This window comes from Cnephaeus nilssonii, assembly GCF_951640355.1.
Source record: "Cnephaeus nilssonii genome assembly, chromosome: 10".
NCBI classification, from domain to species: Eukaryota; Metazoa; Chordata; class Mammalia; order Chiroptera; family Vespertilionidae; genus Cnephaeus; species Cnephaeus nilssonii.
In genome coordinates this window covers 27,972,356-27,992,300 of record NC_137081.1, presented here as the reverse complement: position 1 = coordinate 27,992,300, position 19,945 = coordinate 27,972,356, and the positions used below count along the sequence as shown (strand labels likewise).

The 19,945-nt window shown below is 38.7% G+C and overlaps 1 protein-coding gene across 2 annotated transcripts in view; it reads right to left on the bottom strand.

The window, feature by feature from the left end:
• AGFG1 (ArfGAP with FG repeats 1) overlaps positions 1-19,945 on the bottom strand; it is a 68,128-nt gene that overhangs the window by 42,088 nt on the left and 6,095 nt on the right. For both annotated transcript variants that reach the window (XM_079782847.1, XM_079782846.1), the window contains exon 2: positions 14,066-14,159. In XM_079782847.1, the coding sequence (XP_079638973.1) occupies positions 14,066-14,159 (94 nt within the window). The remainder of the gene's footprint in view (positions 1-14,065; positions 14,160-19,945) is intronic.

Genomic DNA, 19,945 nt, shown 5'->3' with positions numbered 1-19,945 from the left:
CTCTATAGAGCTTCGGGTTACCAAACTAGATGCATTTATCAAAACTATTCTAGCCCTGGCTGGTTTGGCTCAGTGGATAGAGCATAGTCCTGCGAACTGAAAGGTCCCAGGTTCTATTCCGGTCAAGGGCACATGCTCAGGTTGTGGGCTCGATCCCCAGTGGGGGACTTGCAGGAGGCAGCTGATCCATGATTCTCTCTCATCTCTCATCATGGATGTTTCTCTCTCTCTCTCCCTCTTCCTTCCTCTCTGAAATCAATAAAAATATATTTAAAAAAAAACTATTCTAAAGGTAACACTTAAGATTTTTACATTTCACTATATGTAAATTATAGCTCAAAAAATTAACAAATAATTAATTGTAATTAATGATATACTAAAGATTTTAGGTGTAATGTGAAGTAACATTTGCAACTTATTTTGAAATGCCATAAAAAATATAAGATGACCAGCTAATGGATACATAGATATTTGCTAAATATAGCACACTGTTTACTGTACTTGCATAATTTCTCAAATTTTATGTATATTTGAATATTTCATAATAAAATGTTGGGGGGGGGGGGAGATACAGATTTGGCTGTTGTGCCATGGCTTTGAGCAGCCTCTGACCGAGATCAGAGTCTTATAATGGCCATTCATGAGTGGGGGTTTTGAGAGTCACTGAAGCAGGTAGCCGAACCAATCACGCTCACCCCAAATCAATCACGCTCACCCCAATCCGATCTCCCCCGCCCCTACAAGCAGAGCAGGTGCTGCATTACAGCATTCACACTACCAGGATACCCTATTCACCTGCACTAAGACCTATGGCACCACACTGCACTAGATGGCACAAAGTAGAACAAGTTCTGGTACCAGATGGATGCTCGCAGCCACCCTATCCTTAAAAAGATCCCAGCATTACAGGTCAGTATGAGCTAGTCCTAGGGGAATTAGTGGGATCCATGGTCCAGTAGAATACTGAGAAAACATATCTAAATCTTCAATAAGTTCCTGCTAGACATGGCCTCTGGCTACACTTATACACAGCTGATCTTGCCTGCGCAGGATGGCTTGAATTTCATGAAACAGAACCAAGAATATCATCAGCAATCCTTCAAAAATCTATGGGCCCAGAGCCTATTTCAACTTTCTTCTTACCAGTTCATAAAGCACCCCACAACCAGATGGCACCCTCTGTTGCCAAGATGAATGCCAGATACTGTCCTAGAAGCCAAATAGGCTCCCTGCTCTGTAGTAAGAATCCAGCATCAATTTTCAGGAGCCTGAGCAGCAGCAGATGCTGGAGCAATGGAAAAGACATAGGTGAAGGACTAAAACTGAGATGTGTACCATGGAGCACCTGTGTTATGAGTTTGCTGCAAGGCCTGGAAGCCACCTGAGCGGCAGTGTTTCCCAGGGACTTAATGAGATGGCAGGGACCCCAGGTTACAGAGTATCCAGACCCAGAGTAGCCACCAGGTCTGAGCACTGCCTCTCCCTGTCTTGACACACACCTGACTCTCTCCTATAGATCAAGTAATACAGGCCCCAAAAAGTTGCCTGCCAGCGAGGCCTTTGCAGGTCAGACTGTGATCTTTTGAGCCTCCAATCCTTTATCAGCAGTACTGTTTTAAAACCCATATTTCCATTCATAACATGTAGGCCTTACTTGCATCATAATTCAAACAAACTCTTAAGGGAAGGAAAAAGGGGAAATTTATGCAACTAAAAGAAATTTGAACACTGGATAAATAACTATATCACTGTTAACTTTTATGTACACAAAAATGGTACTATGGTTATTTTTTAAATCCTTTTTTTTTTCAGAGACAAATTAGCTGATGAATTTACAGATGAAATTGTATTGACTTGGATTTGCTTCAAAAGAATAAAAAAGGGATAAGATTGTATGTTAATAGAAGTTTGTTATATTATTCTGTCTACTTTTGTAGATATATGAACATCTCCATTAACAAGGTTTTTAAAAGAACAAAAAACTCTAACAATTTATATATATATTTTTAAATTTAATAATTCTTTATTGTTCAGATTATTACAATTGTTCCTCTTTTTCCCCCCAAAGCTCCCCTCCACCCGGTTCCCACCCCACCCTCTGCCCTTACCGCCCCCCCCCCCGTCCTCATCCATAGGTATACAATATTTGTCCAGTCTTTTCCCGCACCCCCTACACCCCTTTCACCCCAAGAATTGTCAGTCCACTCCCTTTCTATGCCCCTGATTCTATTATATTCACCAGTTTATTGTTCATCAGATTTTTTATTCACTTGATTTTTAGATTAACTTGTTGATACATATGTATTTGTTGTTCATAATTTTTATCTTTACCTTTTTCTTCTTCTTCCTCTTCTTAAAGAATACCTTTCAGCATTTCATGTAATCCTGGTTTGGTGGTGATGAACTCCTTTAGCTTTTTCTTATCTGTGAAGCTCTTTGTTTGACCTTCAATTCTGAATGATAGCTTTGCTGGGTAGAGTAATCTTGGTTGTAGGTTCTTGCTATTCATCACTTTGAATATTTTTTGCCACTCCCGTCTAGCTTGCATAGTTTCTGTTGAGTAATCAGCTGACAGTCGTATGGGTGCTCCCTTGTAGGTAACTGTTTTTCTCTTGCTCCTTTTAATATTCTCTTTGTCTTTTGCTCTTGGCATTTTAATTATGATGTGTCTTGGTGAGGTCCTCTTTGGATTCCTTTTGTTTGGGGTTCCCTGCGCTTCCAGGACTTGTAAGTCTATTTCTTTCACCAGGTGGGGCAAGTTTTCTGTCATTATTTCTTCAAATAGGTTTTCAGTATCTTGCTCTCTCTCTTCTTCTGGCACCCCCATAATTCGGATGTTGGTATGCTTGAAGTTGTCCCAGAGGCTCCTTACACTATCTTCATATTTTGGGATTCTTTTTGCTTTTCCGGTTGAGCGTTTTTTGCTTCTTTGTATTTCAAATCTTTGACTTGATTCTTGCGATCCTCTAGTCTGCTGTTGGGTCTCTGTATAATATTTTTTATTTCAGTCAGTGTATGCTTAATTTATAGTTGGTCCTTTTTCATATCCTCGAGGGTCTTGCTAAATTAATCGGCCTTTTCTAGAAAATTCTTGAAAAACCTTATAACCGTGGTTTTGAACTCTATATCCAGTCGTTTGCTTTCCTCCATTTCTTTCATTTGTGATGTTTCTTTGTCTCCGCATTTTGGCTGATTCCCTGAGTTGGCAGAGTGGCTTTGTGTGCTAGGTGTCCTTTATGGCCCAGTGGCTCAGCCTCCCCAGTTACCTGAGGTGGACACTCTTGGTGCAGCCCTTTGTGGGCTGTGTGCACAGTCTTGTTGTAGTTAAGCCTTGATTGTTGTTGGTATCACTGGGAGGAACTGACCTCCAGGCCAATTGGCTGTGAGGATCAGCTGTGTCTACACTGGGAGAACTTCTGTGCTGGAGACACCCTTATGAGACAAGATTTGCAAAAGCCTCTGTGCTCAGCTTAGATGGGGTGGAGTCTCAGGGCTGAGCAGACAACATTGGTTTCCCCGTCAGCCCTGCCCTAAGAGGCCCCTGGGTCTCAGTGTCCCGCGGTAATCGCTGCAAACATCTCTGAGAGCAAGTTTTGCCCGCTGCCAGACAGTCCAGTTTCTCCCCATATGAGTCTGGGTCCCCAGAGTCTCGCCTGGAACTGGAGTTCAGGGCAGTCAGGAGCTTTTGTCTCCCTCCCGCTTGAGAAAGCCAGTCGCGTACTCAGTTGCCCGCCCTCTCTGCGCGCATCTCAGTATCTCTGTCTTCTGCAGCTCCTGTGAGTCTCAGTATGCTTTTCTCTTTCCTTCTAGTTGTAGAATTTCCACTCAGCCAGCCTTCCTTTGGTTCTGGATGATGTCCGTTTTGTCTTTTAGTTGTAGTTTTGAAATTGTTGTGCGAGGCAGCAGTTTAGTTGTTTACCTATGCCGCCATCTTGGTTTCTCTCTCTCTCTAACAATTTATATTTTTAACTAGTGGCCCGGTGCACGGATTTGTGCACATTGAAAGAAAATTAATTAGAAGAAAGATTTGTGCAATAATGTTACTGCAAAAAATTACATTTCAAAATAGTATATATGATATCCTATATAACAAAGAGGTAGTATGCAAATGGTTGTTACACCGTGATGTGTAATGACCAATCAGCAGGAGGACAGGGAAGTGAGCTACGAGCGGCGACAAGCACTGGAAAGCTAAAGGAGGGCGGAGCAGTGAGCTACGAATGGTGGAGAGCTACAGGAGGGCAGGGCAGTGAGCTACGTGCAGTGGAGAGCTACAAGCGCTGGTGGGCGGGGCGGAGAACTGAGGCAAGGGGCAATGAGCTATGGACACACAGATTCGTGCGCAGGGCCACTAGTAGTATTATAAAATTACAGCATGTACAAAGCAAAGATAACATGCGTGTGACTGGTGCCGAGAGCTTCATATGGATCGCGCGTGAGCGAGTCAACGTTTATTTTTAAATTGCCAGTATGGGTCATATGTACCGGCTGGTTGGTCAGACCGGGGAGATTAGCCGTTGGCCCCGAGGAGGAGCTGGCCCACAATCCCTCTAGGAAAGGGGCTGTGTCTGGTGCCACCCAACCCCGGTTCCCCATCCCAGCCCGGGAGCCCAGCCAGGGGAAAGGGCCAGGAGGTTGGCTGGCAGGCCCCATTGGTCTGGGGGTAGCTCCTGCATTGAGCATCTGACCTCTGGTGGTCAGTGCACGTCATAGCAACCGGATGTTCCATCATAACGGTTGCTTAGGCTTTTATATATATACTAGAGGCCCAGTGCACGAAATTCATGCACGGAGGTGGGTGGGTGGGTGTGTGTCCCTCACCCCAGCCTGCACCCTCTCCAATCTGGGATCCCTCTCACAATCCAGGACTGCTGACTCCCAACTGCTCGCCTGCCTGCCTTCCTGATTGCCCCTAACCACTTCTGCCTGCCAGCCTGATCACCCCCTAACCACTTCCCTGCCAGCCTGATTAATGCCTAACTGCTCCCCTTCCAGCCTGTTTGTCCCTAACTGCCCTCCCCTGCAGGCCTGGTCACCCCCAACTGCCCTCCCCTGCAGGCCTGGTCATCCCTAACTGCCCTCCCCTGCAGGCCTGGGTCCCCCCCCAACTGCCCTTCCCTGCAGGCCCAGTCGCCCACAACTTCCCTCCTCTGCCGGCCTGGTCACCCCTAACTGTCCTCCCTTGCAGGCTTGATCACCCCCAACTGCCCTCCCTTGCAGGCCTGGTCCCTCACATGGTCCCTCACAACTGCCCTCCCCTGCTGGCCTGATCGCCCACAACTGCTCTCCCTTGCAGATCTGGTCCCTCCCAACAGCCCTCCCCCGCTGGCCATCTTGTGGCGGCCATCTTGTGTCCACATGGGGGCAGTCATCTTTGACCACATGGGGGCAGCCATCTTGTGTGTTGGAGTGACAGTCAATTTGCATATAGCTCTTTTTTATTAGATAGGATAGATTAGACTCAAATAAGACTTTAAAAAAGATAACACTGACAAGAAAGAAGAAAAGCTGAGAGATGAGAGGGAGCTGGAATGGCTGAGAGGAATGGATATCAATGCAACAAAAAGTTAAATAAATGCTCAGAGTAGTCACAAACTAACATCTGGCTCCGTCTAGATACTCTGGGTTGTTAGTCATCATTCAAAAAGACCCACATATTACAGCATGTACAAAGCAAAGATAACATTTCCTACATTCTTTTTAATTACATATTCTCTGAAAGCCAACAATTAGTATAAAAGAATACACTCTGTATATTTTAAAGATTACTATGTTATTACTGATTAGATTCAGCTAGAACTAAGAGAGAACTCTAACACCATGCCTTTATTTCAAAATACATGTGTATTTCTTTATAAATAATCAAAAGTTAAAAAATTCAACAGTGTGCCCCAATATTTTAGTTAGATGGTCTTAAACCTCAAATACCTCACTAGATAGATATTCTCTCAAGTAATTAAATTTTTATAGTTAATGTTTTAATGTTATCATTAATGAGCTACCTTTTCATATTTATTAATACTATCATAATAATGAACAATGTAAACAGATGAACAAAAATTTATTCAGAGACAGACCGTCAAACCTCAGAGGGAAGGCAGGGGAGGGTATGAGGGGGGTAAGAGATCAACCAAAGAACTCGTATGCATGCATATAAGCATAACCAATGGACACAGACAGTAGGGGGGTGAGGGCATGTGCTAGGGGGTGTGAGTGGCCGGGGAGAGGTCAATGGGGGAAAAAGGGAGACATATGCAATACTTTCAACAATAAAGAATTTAAATTAAAAAAAAAAAAGAATGCTCAACATGGAAAAATAATACCATCATATTGGCTGAAATTCAGCAAAAATTTCTTTCTACAGTAAATTCACTGAATTCAGTTCAAAGCACACTATTTTCCTATACGATGCTTTTTTTCTCTGAGCTTAGGAATCAATTGAAAAGATATCTTTGCACATAAAACTGGCATCTTACATTTACATGTTATATTCAGTTTCTAAACATTTTCACATACACTATCTTCAAATCAACCCCCATGAAATAGGCAGGACAGGTACTTACCATGGATTACAAAGGAAAATGAAGCTCAGGAAAAGAAGTCTGCCCAAGGTGAGAAGGTTCATCAATTAGTGTTGCTAAAACCAGATCACAGGTTCTGAGCCCTAGTCTGGAACCTTTAGAATCTATATTGATTTTCTCAAAGGTGGTCCATAGCAGTCAGCATCAGAATCACATGGGATTCTGGCTGAAAATACAGATGCTCCTGTGCCTCAACCCACATATGGGGTCAGAATCTCTGGGGAGCAGGACCCAGGATTTTTTACCAAAAAATATTTTAAATTTTTTTAAAACCACAAGTTAAGTCCAATAAAACATGTGTATAAAGTTTGAAATTCCCTTAGATATTATATTCTTATATATTCTCACTGCTCTAGGTATAATGAACAAGAATGAAAGATTATGCCATGGAAACATCTAATAAAGAAGAAACAACGAGAGCAATAAAAACAAAAACACATGTAAAATCTTATAGTGAATGCTATTTTTTTTTTTTGAAGAGTTTAAAATATGAGTGGAGGTTTTCATCCCTGTGGGCTAAAAGACTCCTGGAAGATTTGACAGGAAAGTATAAATTCTGATAGGCCTTGCAAAAAAGATTCAGTATAAATAAAATAGCATCAGCAAAATGGCAAGAAGACTGGAATACAGAGAGCAGATATGGAAACAAAAACCGAGGTCACTGTTATTAAACATTTCTTCTGGGAATGAAGCAAGAAAAAGCCAGTTATAAAAGGATTTATATTGTGAACTGAAAATATTGAAATTTTACAAACTAGAGTCTTCAACCAACCACCTACAGATCAAATAGGACCACTGGCCTGTTTCTGAACTATTCTTCATCTAAGAATGGTTTTCACATGTTTAAAGGGTTATAATTTCAAACAAAAATATGCAACAGAGACTATAGATGACCTGCAAAGCCTACAATATTTATTATCTGGCCCTTTACAGAAAAATGTTTCTCCACTTCTGCTATAAGCAACAAGGTACATGTAAATCCTGGAATTATTAAGTATGAAACTTAACTCTGCCACTCAATGATGACATTTAACATGTAAAAAAACTGCCAGTTTTTATTATTTAAGCTCACATAATTCAAAGTTAAAATGCTATAAGAGTTTAAATACATAACCCAAATATCCTCTCTAATAAGATGGTAATATGCAAATTAACCATCACTCTGCTACATAAGCCACGCCCACCAGCCAATCAGGGCGAGTATGCAAATTAACCCAAGCCAAGATGGCTACAGCCACAGAGAGCAAGGTTTCCTAGGTAACAGAGGAAGCCAAGCTTTCCATAGCCGTTGCAGGCCTAAGCCTCCACTCAAGCTACAAAGTTTCAATTATAGAAGGTAAACAAATTCAAACAAATGGCGGCAGAATGGAGCTTGAGAGAGCAGGCCAGGGTTGCCGGCGTCAACAGGGGAAGCAAAGCTTTCCGCACACCCTGGCCGGGCTCACCCGCTTAAGGCTACAAAGTTTCAATTGTAGAAGGTGATTTAACTGCCACAGAAATGGCTGCCACCCCACAGGGAGCAGCAGGCTTGGCTCCGCTCCAGGCTACAAAGTTTCAATTGTAGAAGGAAAATAAATTCCAGATACCAGGGCCTCCGCTTGGGTTGCCAGGGGGCGTGGCCGGCCTGCAAACCACCACAGGACCCTCGCTCAGGCCGCCCTATGCCCCAAGGGAACCCCACCCTGATCCGGGACACCCTTCAGGGCAAACCAGCTGGCCCCCACCCGTGCACCAGGTCTCTATCTTATCTAATAAAAGAGTAATATACAGATTGATCATCACTGCAACACACAATATAGCTGCCCCCATGTGATCAAAGATCCTGCCCCCATGTGGACACAAGATGGCCACTACAAGATGGCCAGCAGGGGAGGGCAGTTGAGAGGGACCAGGCTTGCAAGGGAGGGCAGTTGGAGGTAATCAACCCTGCAGGAGAGGGCAGTTAGGGGTGACCAGGCTGGCAGAGGAGGGAAGTTGGAGGCAAACAGGCTGGCAGGGGAGCAGTTAAGCATCAACCAGGCTGGCAGCGGAGTGGTTAGGGGGTGATCAGGCTGGCAGGCAGAAGCGGTTAGGGGCAATCAGGAAAGCAGGCAGGCAAGCAGTTGGGAGCCAGCAGTCCTGGATTGTGAGAGGGATGTCCGACTGCCCGTTTAGGCCCGATCCCACCAGGATCGGGCCTAAACGGGCAGTCAGACATCCCTCCAGGAGTCCCAGATTGGAGAGGGTACAGGCTGGGCTGAGGGACAACCCCCCGCCGTGTACGAATTTCGTGCACCGGGCTTCTAGTATTTATATAAAACTCTAATATGCAAATCGACTGAACGGCGGAACGACCAGTCGCTATGATGCGCACTGACCACCAGAGGGCAGACGCTCAACACAGGAGCTTCCCCTAGCCCGCAGGCCCCGACCAGCGAGCGGGCGGCACCAGGCCCGCCAAGGCGGTGTGAGAGGGGGCCACCTGGATCACCCTGCTGGTAGCCCCACAAATCAGCCATGATCACCGGCCAGGCCTAGGGACCCTACCTTTGCATGAATTTCGTGCACCAGGCCTCTAGTATTAATATAAGTGACACTATTATATTTTATGAAAACTGAAAAATCTCCCTAATTAAACTACTCTGAGCAAGGAGTAAAACTAATATTAATAATCCTATTAACATCTTCTATCTTAGATCCTGATTCAATAAGCATATGAATCTCTATTATTCAACAAGAAATATGCTGAGAATTTTCTTTTTTCTTTTTTAATATGCATTTTATTGAGAGAGGAAGGGAGAGGGATAGAGAGTTAGAAACCTTGATGAGAGAGAAACATCGATCAGCTGCCTCCTACACACCCTCTACCGGGGATGTGCCCGCAACCAAGGTATATGCCCTTGACTGGAATCGAACCTGGGACCCTTTAGTCTGCAGGCTGACACTCTATCCACTGAGCCAAACCGGTTAGGGCTATGCTGAGAATTTTCATAGGTTGCCTGAGTTCAAAGCATTCCAACCTTTTTACATCAAGATGTTATTGTTACTATTTTATACTTGTAGAAATTGAGGTTCAGAGGCACTTCGTCCAACAATCTTAACCTGCCAAGTCCAATCTGATCCTTTATGCACAAACCACACTTCAAGAAATATTTAACAAGCCCCACCCAACTTTATTTCCCTATAGAGAAACAATTTAAGTAAGATTGCTTAGTTTATAATCAAAAGATGTAATAGTTCCATGCACTGATTTAGGATTCATTCAAAAGCTTATTGTTTCTGCTCTGATAATGTCCCGTAGGCTCTTTCTGATACTGGCCTTCCACTTTTCAGAGACCACTACTCTGTACTGAGAATGACCAACACTTATTATAGTTTATAGAACAGGATGCTTTAGGAAATAGCTACTAGTCTTTCACATCAATGTCAATGTCTCTCTCTCTCTCTTCCACTCCCTCCCTCCATTCCACTCTCTCTAAAAATCAATGAAAAAATATCCTCGGGTGAGGATTAACAACAACAATAATAGTTGGTGTTTGGGGTTATTTTTATAATCTAGCATAAAAATCAAATACTGTCAATCAATGCATGATTTTCTTTCTACATGTAGTTTATATGCCTGTGGAGCATCCTTAGTAACCCTTTACTCTCAGTCCTAAAAAAATCAGGAAAGTAAATTTGCTACTGGAAAAGAAAAACTGTAGGTTTCAAAATAAAATTACTTCTACATTTTCTTTTTATTGAATTATCTATAGCACTGTTCATCAGCCCTCCTTCCATTAACTCTGATAATCAGAAGTTAACCCAATAGTGACATTTCTTTTAACTATAGAGCCATGATTTACCCATATCACAAGAGGACATATGGAGGAAACCACTACATACTGTCTCTTTTAAAGCAACTTCTAATACAAAAGAAAGCATTATAAAATAACATGCGGAAATATTTTAATTTTGGAATAAACGTCAAAACCATTTCAACAAATGCTAAATGCAAACTGCTTTGCTGTAAAATAGTTTACTAAATTCTGGCATACTATATTCTATAACCTAAAAACATATATATCTGCTCCACTGAACACATTGTTGGACTGAGGATACTAACTAGTCAACTAATTTGTAAGCCATACCTGTAGAAACTAATGATATACTGTTAGATATATCAATCATGCCCTTGATACATAATGTAATAACACTACTTGCTTACCACAACTACCAAAGCAGACCAATACAGATATACTTTATTAATGACCCAAATACCATGAATTATGTTGCCATCAGTGTTGTGATTCTCCAAACAATCAATTTTCAAAGTTCTGAATGAAAAGTGAAATCATTTCTAGATAGTCACATGTACTAAGCCACTGCATTAATGGTCTCAATTACTGGCTTCCTTGTGCCCATGCCCTTTGCCAGGTAACTTGGTAGTCCCCTCCCATCCTAATGCTGGACTTGGCAGCATGACTTAAAAAGTTGTTTACAATTGTAAAAAGTTGTTTACAATTGTAATGCAAGCATGTAAAATAGACTTAAGTTATACATGCAGATGATTGTTAACAGGTGTTTCCCATATAAAATGTCTGGAAGAACATGAAAAGCATGTGTAATGTAGGTTATTTCTGTTCAACACATTCTGAGCTATCCAATAACCATGGAATTTACCTGCTGAAGCCAGTAACACCCCCAGGCGTGAAAACTCAACATGATCCTCAGAACAATAAAACTCCCACATGGGGGCAGAAGATCCAAGATTGCTTCCAAAGTCAATATACTTTCGATCTTTTAACTTCAGAAGCACTCATCTTCATGTGTGAAGTCATTCACATACAAGATGCATGATAGTGCCTTTTTAATCCAAAATTGTATGTGATTTAAGTATGGTTCTTTACAAACATAGTAAAAATATTTTGAAATAAGTTAAAATCTATATACTTTTCTGTATGCATGTTATCCTTAAGATTTAAAGGTTTAAGTATGATAAACTGATGATAAAGCACATGCAGTTGAAGTCTGTATTTTTATAAAGTTGTACCAACCATCCTGCACTTCATAATATTAGTCCTCACATTTTACACATATCTTAAGTTTTTAAGAATACAAATATTGCTAATATTGTAAAGAATCAAGTATACCCTACCCGAATATTTTGGTTCTAAGATGTCCTTAGGGACACAAGAAGGTATGCCTGTATTCCTTAACAAGCATTTAAAAGGTCAGTATGTTTTCTAACAGTAAGAACTATTACAAATTTCCCCTTTTCTTTGTGCACTGTTTGCTCTGCCTTCAATACCTTTTCCTGCCAGCCTAAGTCCTAGTCTCTCTCAAAAACCAGCAAACGTGTCACGTTCTTTGAGAGCTTCCCAACACCCTCCATGTCACCATATAACTTCTGAAATTCTTACTCATCTTAATTATCTAACGCCGTGTTATAATATGTTACATATCTGTCTCCCTCAATTCAACTGTAGTATTATGTCAGCTAAGCCGATGCACACAGATCTGTAACAGCATCCACAGTACTGAGCTCAGTGACCGTCATGGTGAGGATTCCAAATGGCCTATAAATTTGACTGACTCTTTAGAATTTAGGAGTCATGAACCCATTCCAGTCATCTCTCATATTTATATTTTGTTTCTACCTTTTGACATAATGGGTTGCCTAAAATCAACCAGTGCCTTTCATATTTTCTAAATTCATTTTGATATTACAGTCTTAAAAAATGTTCCTTCAGAAATCCTTGCCATATGCGAGACATGGACGAATCTTGAGGACTTTTTGCAAAAGTGAAATAATCCAGTCACAGAAGGACAAATACTGTATGACTCCACTTATATAAGATCTAAAATAGTCAAACTCAGAAGCAGAAAGCAGAGCAGTGGCTGCCAGGGGCTGGGAGGGGGAATGGGGAAGTGCGTTCAATGGGTATAAAGTTCAGTCTGTAAGATGAGTAAGTGCTAGAGATCGGCTGTAGCACTGTGTCTATAGTCAGTAACATTGTATTGTACACTTTAAAAATGTTTAAGAGAAATCTCACGTTAAGTGTCATTACCACAACTTTTTTTTTGAGAAATCTTAATATTTTGGCACCAATCTCCACCTAAACTTATCAACTAACAAGTTTGGATATTTTTACTTATTTCCCCAATGAACTGTTTGTTACCTTTCTGGTTCTGTTACAGTCATTAGATTTTTAATCTAAAAAAAAATAATATACTTTTATTTCTGATTTCATTCTGATGTCCAAAATTTTGCATACTAGGTCAACATTCTAAGAAAGTAATTTAAAATTTTCAGTACTAGGCTAATTCTAAAACTTATACAAATAGTCCAAATTGTATTTTAACCTGTAAATATATTATTCTATACTAAACTGTCATTACAAACTTTCTGCCCTTTCTTCTAGCTTTAGATTTTCCTATAATGTACCACAATCAGTCTGGAACTTGATTACTCAAAATGTGTTATCAGTAAAATTTGGAGACTGCAAACTGCTCACTTCTAGAAATCCATGTACTTAAAAATATTTCATATAATCTTGAATTTACATTTCTTCACTATTTTAGAACCAAAAACACATGTGTATCACAAGTAGGCAAGCAATTTTAAGATATTATTATCAAGTGTTTGGAAGAAAGACAGGCAGAGTGCAAAATGCTTGCATACACCTTCTAAAGGTGAAAGAGACAATTGAAACTAACAAAATCTTAACACTTAACTTCTCTTGTATCAAAAAAATACAACCAGAACACAACAAAACTACTCTTTCCTTTATCGGAAATGATGAGTTGCCTATAAAAGTATAATGGCTATTAATTAATTAGGTGACTGGCTCATCCTTACTCCAGGTTATAAAATATGCCCGCTTTCTTTGTGATTTTTTTTTGTAATAGTTTTAAAAAAATATTACATCACTAACTTTTACTAATGCAAAATATGGAACTAAAAACAAAAAAGCAAACAAACAGAAGGGAATTACTGGAAGCCCAATAAAGTGGAGTGGAAAGACAACACTCCTCTCCAAATATTTACACTACTGGGTTTCCCAGGACACTATGCTGTGCCCTCAAAACTACCAGCCTCCTCCCTTCTAAGCACCAGCTCAATATAACATTAAACATCACATAAAATGTAGTATATAGGAAGGAGGGAACATCAAGTGAAAGCTTACAAAAGTTTACGATAACACCATAAAGTTCTTTTTTTTTTTTTTTTAATCTTTTAAAGCAAAGACTAACGGTTACTCCAATACTGGACATTTTCTAAAATGCCTTTTATAGTCATCACTAATGAATTTTAAATATATATATTTCACCTCAGGTTAAAGCAAAGTACTTAGATAGCAAACATTAATTCTAAATAAATTAAATGAGTATATACTAAAATCCTAAATATAAAATACAAAAATAACTTCTTTTTAGACAGTGAAATTCACCATTCTAAACAACTTATTAAATCTTATTAAAATGGCTGCCAACAAAAAAGTTGAAATTGTAAAAACACTTACTTCATTTCCATGTTTTTGTAGGAATTCAATTTCCTGTTGTGTGAATGTTGTCATGGAGATAGATTTCACCCTGTGTGGTGGATTTAACCCTCGCCTAAGAGAGAAAATATTTTACACATTTACTATTATATACTATAATTTTAAAATTACACATCAATGCAAAACATTTTTAGCTAGCACATTTAAACTTGGAACAATGGTTTTATTTCATAAAATAAAGGTATCTTTAAAAATTATTTTAAACTATTAATCTCCACAACAGATATGTCAAGCTAAGTTTTGCTAGACCCACACTAAATAATATACTTAGAGATAAATTCAGTGACTACCTAGTTAGAAACACATAGTACCTATAACACATGACTTCTAGGAAACACAAACAAACAGTGCTTTAGTGTGTTTTGATGAAGGGAGAAGACAATATTTGCGGGAGAGCCCTATAGTAAAGAATTTAAAAAGTAATTGATTATTTAAATATTTTCATTTTTTAAAGAAAATATGATAATGTGTTATGTATGGAGCTACACAAATACTCTAATCAAATAGCTATATCTTTAAATGTGAGGCTAATTTAGAAAATTAAACTAACCTAAGGAAGCAAAGTTATTAACAATAAGAATAAAGTTCTATCTCTTCATCAATTCAAGTGAGGTTTGATAATAAGGGACATTATTAATCACATCATGAGGCAGTAAGTGTTCAAGAGAAAACTCCCCCCCCTGGAGAAGGGAATTGAAAAAATAGGTAGATACATGATTAAATGATTTTTAAGATCTTTTCCAACCTTGATGTCTTTTCTGTACAGACGGCCTTAAGAAGCTATCTCTTGAGTTTCTTGATGTTTTATCATGCACATAAAAAAGTGAACAGAAATGTGCTCAGAGAGAGTAAGATCTATTTACATTTTGTCCAAATATCACAAAGTGGCTACTCCATCCAGAAGAATAAGGGTCAAATAATCTCTGCAAAGTAACAAAGTAATTTATACAAAAGTTTCATAAAATTACTTTGGCAGACATGTCCTCTGGTAAAGGGGTCATTTGGAATCCAGGTTGTAGAGCAGATTATCAATATTCTTACAGAATAGTCATCTTGCAATCATCCACGCTAACTGAAATTTAACAATGCTGTAAAATTACAGACCAAAAGTCTTTCAAAAATATTCTGGAAACACTTTTGAGTAATTATATATGGTATGTAATGTTATTTTAAATCAAAACAATAAGGAGAATTCATAAGTAACAGAGCCCCTCAACCTTCATATTCTGCTCCTTCTTTCTCTCCCTCTAACTTTCAGATATAGATGGCACACTCTATTGCACTTTTTATCTGCTTCACATTTCAGTAGAGAATTCTGTGTTGAGTTAGGTTTGGTTTAAATTTTAAACAAATTATTTTCCTTCAAGCTCTTGGTAAGTCACAACAGAAATGGAGATTGCATAGCAGAAGAAACTGATCACAGAAATTTCATCCTAGTAAAACTTTCAACCTTAACTATAAAGAAACAACTACAGTATGAATTAATTTGAAGTAACTTTACAATTTCCAATAATTAAAGCTTTAAAGATAACAAATTTCCAAGTGAAAATTTACAAAAATCATTATTATTCATTTAAAGCATGACACTGTTTTCCACCTCATCCTTATCATGAGAACTAAACTAAATTCACCATTTTTAGGGACACTTATTCATCTGATATGTATTTACACCTACCTAGCTCCGAAACAATTTAAGGAAAACTTATTATTGTTCTCTCAAATTCCACTACTCCCTCCATTCTCATGTAGCCACTTGTCTTTCCTTGTTCCCTAATACCTCCTTCCTTATTCCAGTAAACCTTTTACCATTCCACTCCCCTTAAAATAGCCTTTTTAAAAATAGAGAAGGCAAATGAATTACCTTTTAATGAAAATATGTCAAACAACATTACAAGGCTTTATGTTTTGGAGAGAAATATTAGAGCAAAGAATGATACCCCTATACTTCTCAAATCGTTAGATGAGGAAATCCTTGATTCTTAAGTTATTTATACAGCTGTGATATCATGAAAGCAGTACAATGTATATAGCTTATTCACTCATATATCGAGTCCCTACCATATCACAAGGTCTATTTATGCTTAAAGAAGGTATTCATTACTGCTCTGGCTGGGTGGCTCACTGGTTGGAGCGTTGTCCCCTACAGCAAAAGGTTACAGGTCTGATTCCCAGTCATGGCACATAGATAGGTTGCAGGTTCAATCCCTAGTCGGAGTGATGTTTCTCTCTCTCTCTCCCCTCCCCTCCATTCCTTTCTCTAAAAATCAATAAATATATTCTCAGGGGAGGTTTAAAAAAAAACTATGATCACCCAAAAATCTGTACATAAATATTTGTACCAGTCTATTCATATACATAAAAAATTGGAAACAACTCAATTGTCCCTCAAATGGGAAATACACAAGCAATGGAATACTACTCAGCAATAAGGAGAAATGAAAACTATTGGAATCCATTAATGACTAACCTGGATTAATCTTAAAGGTACTATGGACCTGTTGAGTATTATGCTAAGCAAAATAAGCCTATTAGAGAATGGCAAATAGGATCTCATTAATATGTGGAATCTAATGAACAAAATACATTGGCAAACAAAATGGAATCAAGCATGGATAGTTGGAACAGACTGGCCGATGCCTGGGGGTGGGGGGAATGGGGATTTTATTCAGTTGTGGGGTGACTGAATAAAGAAGGTGCAGGGATTCGCTAAAGAACATATATGCATACCCCATGGACAGGGACAACAGTGTGGTGAAGGCCAAGGGAGGGGGAGCGAAGGGTGGGTGGAGGTACTAGTAGACAAAGAGGGGAGAGTGGGACATCTGCAATAATGTCAGCTTTAAAATTAAAGGTACTATGCTAAGTGAAGAAGGCAATCGGAAAAGGTTATGATTCCATTTACATGACATTCTCAGCAAGAAAAACTACAGTGTTGGAGAACAGATCAGTAATTGACAGGGACTGAGGAAAGACAAGATTTAAGACAATCCTTGAGGGGTGATAGAACATTGCCATGTTCTGACTATGGTGGTAGTTACATAAACATATACCTATTTGTTAAGGCTCATAGAACTATACAACAAAAAAAGTTAATTTTACTGTATGGTAACTTAAAAAATAAAACAGTGTAGTCCTGATTCCATATTAATATCTATAGTGACCAAAGTTTTTACAGTAATTAAAATAATTTTTTTCTCATTAACAGAACATCTCCACCTACAAGGTATCATTAATGAACAAAATCTTTAACTGATCAAAAATGAATTTTTATTTATCTAATTATTTTTAAGGTGTATTCCTGGAAGATAATGCTACTTCCCTTTTTCTCTAACCTTGTCTAGCTGTCATGTGAATTCAGTGTTTGTAAAACATTTTACTGTAATGACATTAGTCATAACTATTGAATAAGTGTTGAGCAAGTATACCACATCATTTTTACAGTGCCACTACTGAGGTACCACCCATTCTGAATCCTAAAAATACACATTTTAAGTCTCCAGTTTAATTTAAATAATGACTCACTTAATAATAGCAGTATTGATATTTTGAAAGATGTTTGCCAGTTAATTGGTTTCAAGACCTTCCAAACTCACCTACTGGTGGAGTCCAATATGTTTTTACCGTATAATTAAGTCATATGCAGATCCCCAGGAGTTGGGAGTTTTAACGACCACCACCCAGGTATCACTGCAACCAGATGGTGTGACTCATTCCATATGGCCACCAGTATGCTGCTCTTAACTATGTTTCAAACAATCTTGCTAATACCCATTTGTTCATCTCAAATAACAATGTGTGCTGGATGAATAAGTAAGAAAGCTTATTTAGTTAGTGTTATTAAATTGTTTTTCCCCTGCTGGGGGAGAAGCTGGTAAAATATTGCCAATAGGCTATGGAAATTTATGGGATTGCTATTGTTGGCATAAAGTAATAAAGTTAACTTGACATTTAAATCTATTCCAATACTAGTTATTTAATATCATCCAGAACCCAACTTTAAAACACTGAAAATAGACACACATACACACACATACACACACACACACCATGGCATAAAACACAGTTGTTATTTTTTCTGAAAATCACAAATATTACACTGTAACATCCTTTTAACACTTAGGCAAGCATCTAGAAAATAATACTCAAGTAACAACTTAATTAAGATATTCCAGTAAAGAGTAGACAAAACTCAAGAATGTCTTTACTATCTCTCTAAATCCCTCTGAAATAACAACAAAGCCATAAAATGCATTAAACCGAGAAAGAGACATTGGGAAAGAGAACACGGGAGGAGCCCCAAAGCACAGTATTGCTCGTGAATAACAAAATTTGGAAGATAAAATGTTAGTATACCAGCAGTAACTGATTACAGAGTAAACTGAAAACGGAAGCTCCTGCAGAGGTGGGAGAAGCCAGCTAGAATTTGATTCCCACCACAGAACCCTTGAAAGATTACCAAAAGAATCAGACAAAGATTGGGGGGTTTTGGAGGGTCAAAAATAGAAAGAGGAAACAGACAACAGTCCAACATCACTGTCTATAGTAATAAGAAATGGAAGAAGGTAATAGATGTCTATTATTGTTCACTATAACCCTTCCTATTTTTAAATTATATGCATGTATTCTTTGGATAAAAATACAAATTGAATTAAAAATTAAACAAAAAAGAATGAAAAATAAACAGTTCTTGTCAATATTAAACTTAACATATACTTATAGGGTGTTTTCTTTAACGGATAAAAAAAAAAAAAAAGGCATTCCTAGAAAACTTGAGTGACTTTTTACATTTCCCCCAAATATCACGTTTCTTCACTATATAATAGCACTCTTGTAGAAATACATACCTACTGAACACAACTGTTCTAAGTTAGTGTTCCAAGTTCGAGCCACCAAGATTTATTGAGTAAGAGATAAAGATTTGAAGAGAGAAATGAGGAAGAATTTTCATATCTTCTCATATTATTAGTTGTACTGATTTTCCTACTTCCCCCATCATAGAGCCTACAAAATTTAGCAACTGAAAATGTATCAAATGGTTTTCCTACTTACTAGTACAGTAAATTTAAATTGTACTACATTGTCAAAGTATCTCCCTGAATGTAACCACGTTATAGTACTAAAAAAAAAGTGAAAAGGAGATCGGCAGGAGTGGCTCAGTTGGTTGAGCATCGTTCCATGAACTGAGAGGTCACTGGGTTTGATTAATGGTCAGGGCACATGTCTGGGTTGTGGCTAGATCCCCAGTAGAGGATGTGATGGACGCAGCCAATACATGTTTCTCTCTCACACTGATGTTTCTCTCTCCCTCTCTCTAAAATCAATAAAAACTTTTTTAAGTGAAAAGGAATTTAAGGATATGTCACTGCCGACCATGACCTCATGAGGAACTAAATAGTATATATAAGCAGAGCTCCTAAATAGTATATATAAGCAGAGCTCCAGCCTGGGTCCCGAGTGCCTGCGGGCGGCCAGAGGAGCGAAGCCCAGGTCCCTGGTGCCAGAGGGAAGCCAGTGCCGGCAGACGGGGGAAGGAAGGCCTACTCTTGCACCAATTTTCATGCATTGGGCCTCTAATAACTATATAAAAATAAGTAAAATGCCTCTTCATCTGTTCAACTTTAATTTTAAAAAGTTAATATTCTTGCAAGATTCACCATAAATCAAAATGCACACAAAATTAATAACCAGCTACATTTATCCACCAGTAAAATTCCAAGATTAAATGTACTGTCCACATAAAATAGCTGGTATTAAGAGAAACAAAACAAAGTATATATTTCTCAAATGTTATTTTTTATTTTATCTAAACACTTTCTGAAAGATTAATGAATAACTTTGTTG